This window comes from Solanum tuberosum, unplaced genomic scaffold (genome assembly GCF_000226075.1).
Source record: "Solanum tuberosum cultivar DM 1-3 516 R44 unplaced genomic scaffold, SolTub_3.0 scf00032, whole genome shotgun sequence".
NCBI classification, from domain to species: domain Eukaryota; kingdom Viridiplantae; phylum Streptophyta; class Magnoliopsida; order Solanales; family Solanaceae; genus Solanum; species Solanum tuberosum.
Genome location: NW_006238958.1, coordinates 1,177,409 through 1,180,075, shown reverse-complemented (window position 1 = coordinate 1,180,075; position 2,667 = coordinate 1,177,409). Strand labels below are relative to the sequence as shown.

The window sequence follows — 2,667 nt, the reverse complement described above, 5'->3', positions numbered from 1 at the left end:
AATGGTAATAAACCCAAAGCCTTTGGCTCCCAACATACACTTTTTACATTTGTCCTTGAGCCGTTAACACTCCCTTCTATAACACCCGTGTTATCTCTCTCTTCTTTACCACCCCAACCCCACATGCTTTTGTTTCTAAAAATAAAAATAAAAAAATAAAAAATTTAAAAAATTCTATTTATATACCCCTTAAACTCCCTTTCATTTCCACCACAATCATTTTCTCAACTTTTCTTTTAATTTCTCTCAAATCATTTTTTTTTCTTTCTCTTTTCAAGAAATGGCTATTGGGAAATCAAACAAGTTGTCACAAAGGGCAATGTTGAAGCAAATACTAAAAAGATGTTCGAGTATAGGAAAGAAAAATGGATATCAAGACGAACAACAAGGTGGTCTTCCAATGGACGTACCAAGAGGACATTTTGTAGTTTACGTTGGAAAAAATCGAACAAGGTACATTGTTCCAATTTCAATTTTATCGAGGCCCGAATTTCGGGTACTACTTCAACGGGCCGAAGAAGAATTTGGATTCGATCATGACATGGGACTTACAATTCCATGTGACGAAGATTTTTTCGAATCTCTAACTTCGTCAATGCTAAGGTAAATAAAAAAGACGAAAATTAATCGAGTCAGTAAGTTCCGTCGATGAAGAAAGTGGAGTTAGTTAAATCTAGGTGGAGCTAGCTAGGTTGTCTGAAGTTTTAAATTTTTATAACAGAAGTTCAGGAATCTACTTTATTGCTTCTGTCTTTTTTTTGTATTTTTTTTTTTTTGGCTTTTGGGATTTTGTGTTTATTGTTATAAAATATATAACTAACTGGAAATTATCTGGAGAGGGGTATGCTTGTAAATCTCAAAAGTTTGTAATTTTCCTCATAGTGGTGTTTGATAATATTTGTACCCTATGAGAGAATTAACAAATTATTATATATAAAAAGTTATATAATATTTGGTGCTACTTTATTATGTTTATTATTTTTGTTTGTCCGGAGCCTATATTAAATCTTCGATTAAATTCGGATCGTATACTATAGGATTCATTTGAGATAACTCTCCCAACAGAATTTTTAATGATCTTAAGATGTACAGGCTATTTTTCTTTATACGTTTATTTTTTTGGGGTCAAGGAGATTTTTATGATTGCCAACTGCTATTGCTATTAGATATTAATGATTTCTTTGACTTGCCATTCTAATAGTATACTTTTAAAATATAAAAAATATGAGTGTAGCTAAAGCTATCAAGTATAGTAACTAGAAATAAATATGAGTAGAGCTAAAGTTATCAAGTATAGTAACTAATAAATATGAGTTAGGAATGAAGACGTTAAGTTATTTCAACTTTCATAAAAATAGCATTTTGAATTTGTTGGTCCAATAATTCAGATGCTCAAATTACTAGAGTCCATGAAAGGGAAAACGCTTCTTATTAGAAGTTTTCCTAATTTACGCAACTCGAACTCAAGACTTATAGTTGTTTACAAGACTGTATTCGATATCTCATATCTGTTTTGAGATTCGACTAATTTGGATTCATATTGTGACATCCTAAAGGGTAAAATACTCCAAACTAAGGACAACTACTCCTTACCTAGAATTCTAACTAAACCCCAAATATCTACTTAAAAATAAATGAATATTTATCACTTAGCCACAATTTTTGCGATATTACAGAAGTATGAAAGTAACGTGTCTTTTGATAAAATGACACTTCAGCATGCTATCAAACAAATCTATGCACAATTAAAACTATACACCAAAAAAAATAATTAAAATTATGTCGAGACTAAAAAGTCTTGTGTACTATTTATGATTAAAGCAGGAATTTTGTGTTCTAGAGTGTCAGAGATTGTCATTTGCCTAAATTTATGCTTGTGTAAATATTTTAAGTAATAAATATATTCATTTATATACTACTTGACAAAATAAATAAAAAAATACCTATTCCCGTGAATTCCTAAACATTACTATAGTAATAAGATGTATATAGATATAAATAAAAATGACTATATATGTATGTCTAGATGGAAATAGCTAATGACTCTGAAATTCTACAGAACCCACTTGGAGTGAAATTATCAATTATGTGTACATAGATAAGACTTACAGAGGCTTTAAATGGTGAAATGGTGTAGCAAAAGATAATATATACTACTAGCTAGTATGATGAATTATATTTATTAGAGTCGGAGTTATAATTTGAATTTAATGAGTTCAATCATTATATTTTCGTATCATTGATCATATTGCACTTTGATAATCACGGAGTAAATAACTTATTATTTGTAGTATATATATGTGTAAAGAAAAATACGAGATTCAGTTAAACCCGTAATGTATTTTATATACATTTATGTGTATCCCTTATGTAATATCTTTAATCCTGCCCTTTATTTTTTGTTTGTTTCATCAATATGGGTTGGATTGGATGTGGTCCATTAATCCTGGGCCGATATCACATTTACTAGTAGACAATTTGTATTATAGTATTATTTTTGTTTATAGTAAATAATGATTATTTTCTTTTACTATAACAAACCAAAAGCTTAATATAACTAAAGATAACACATTTTAAGAAGGTTTATTCATAAAAAGTCTTTTACATTAACAATATATATAACTTATACTCTAAAGAAGGTATATATCGATAAGAAGTTGTTACACT

At 29.0% G+C, this 2,667-nt stretch overlaps 1 protein-coding gene across 1 annotated transcript; it reads left to right on the top strand.

Moving 5' to 3' along the window:
- The first annotated feature begins 215 nt into the window (after nt 1-215).
- On the top strand, nt 216-961 carry LOC102591735 (auxin-induced protein 15A). The gene has a single exon (XM_006341969.2). The coding sequence runs from the start codon at nt 281-283 to the stop codon at nt 605-607; it is 327 nt and encodes a 108-aa protein (XP_006342031.1). The 5' UTR covers nt 216-280; the 3' UTR covers nt 608-961.
- Nucleotides 962-2,667: the final 1,706 nt, after the last annotated feature.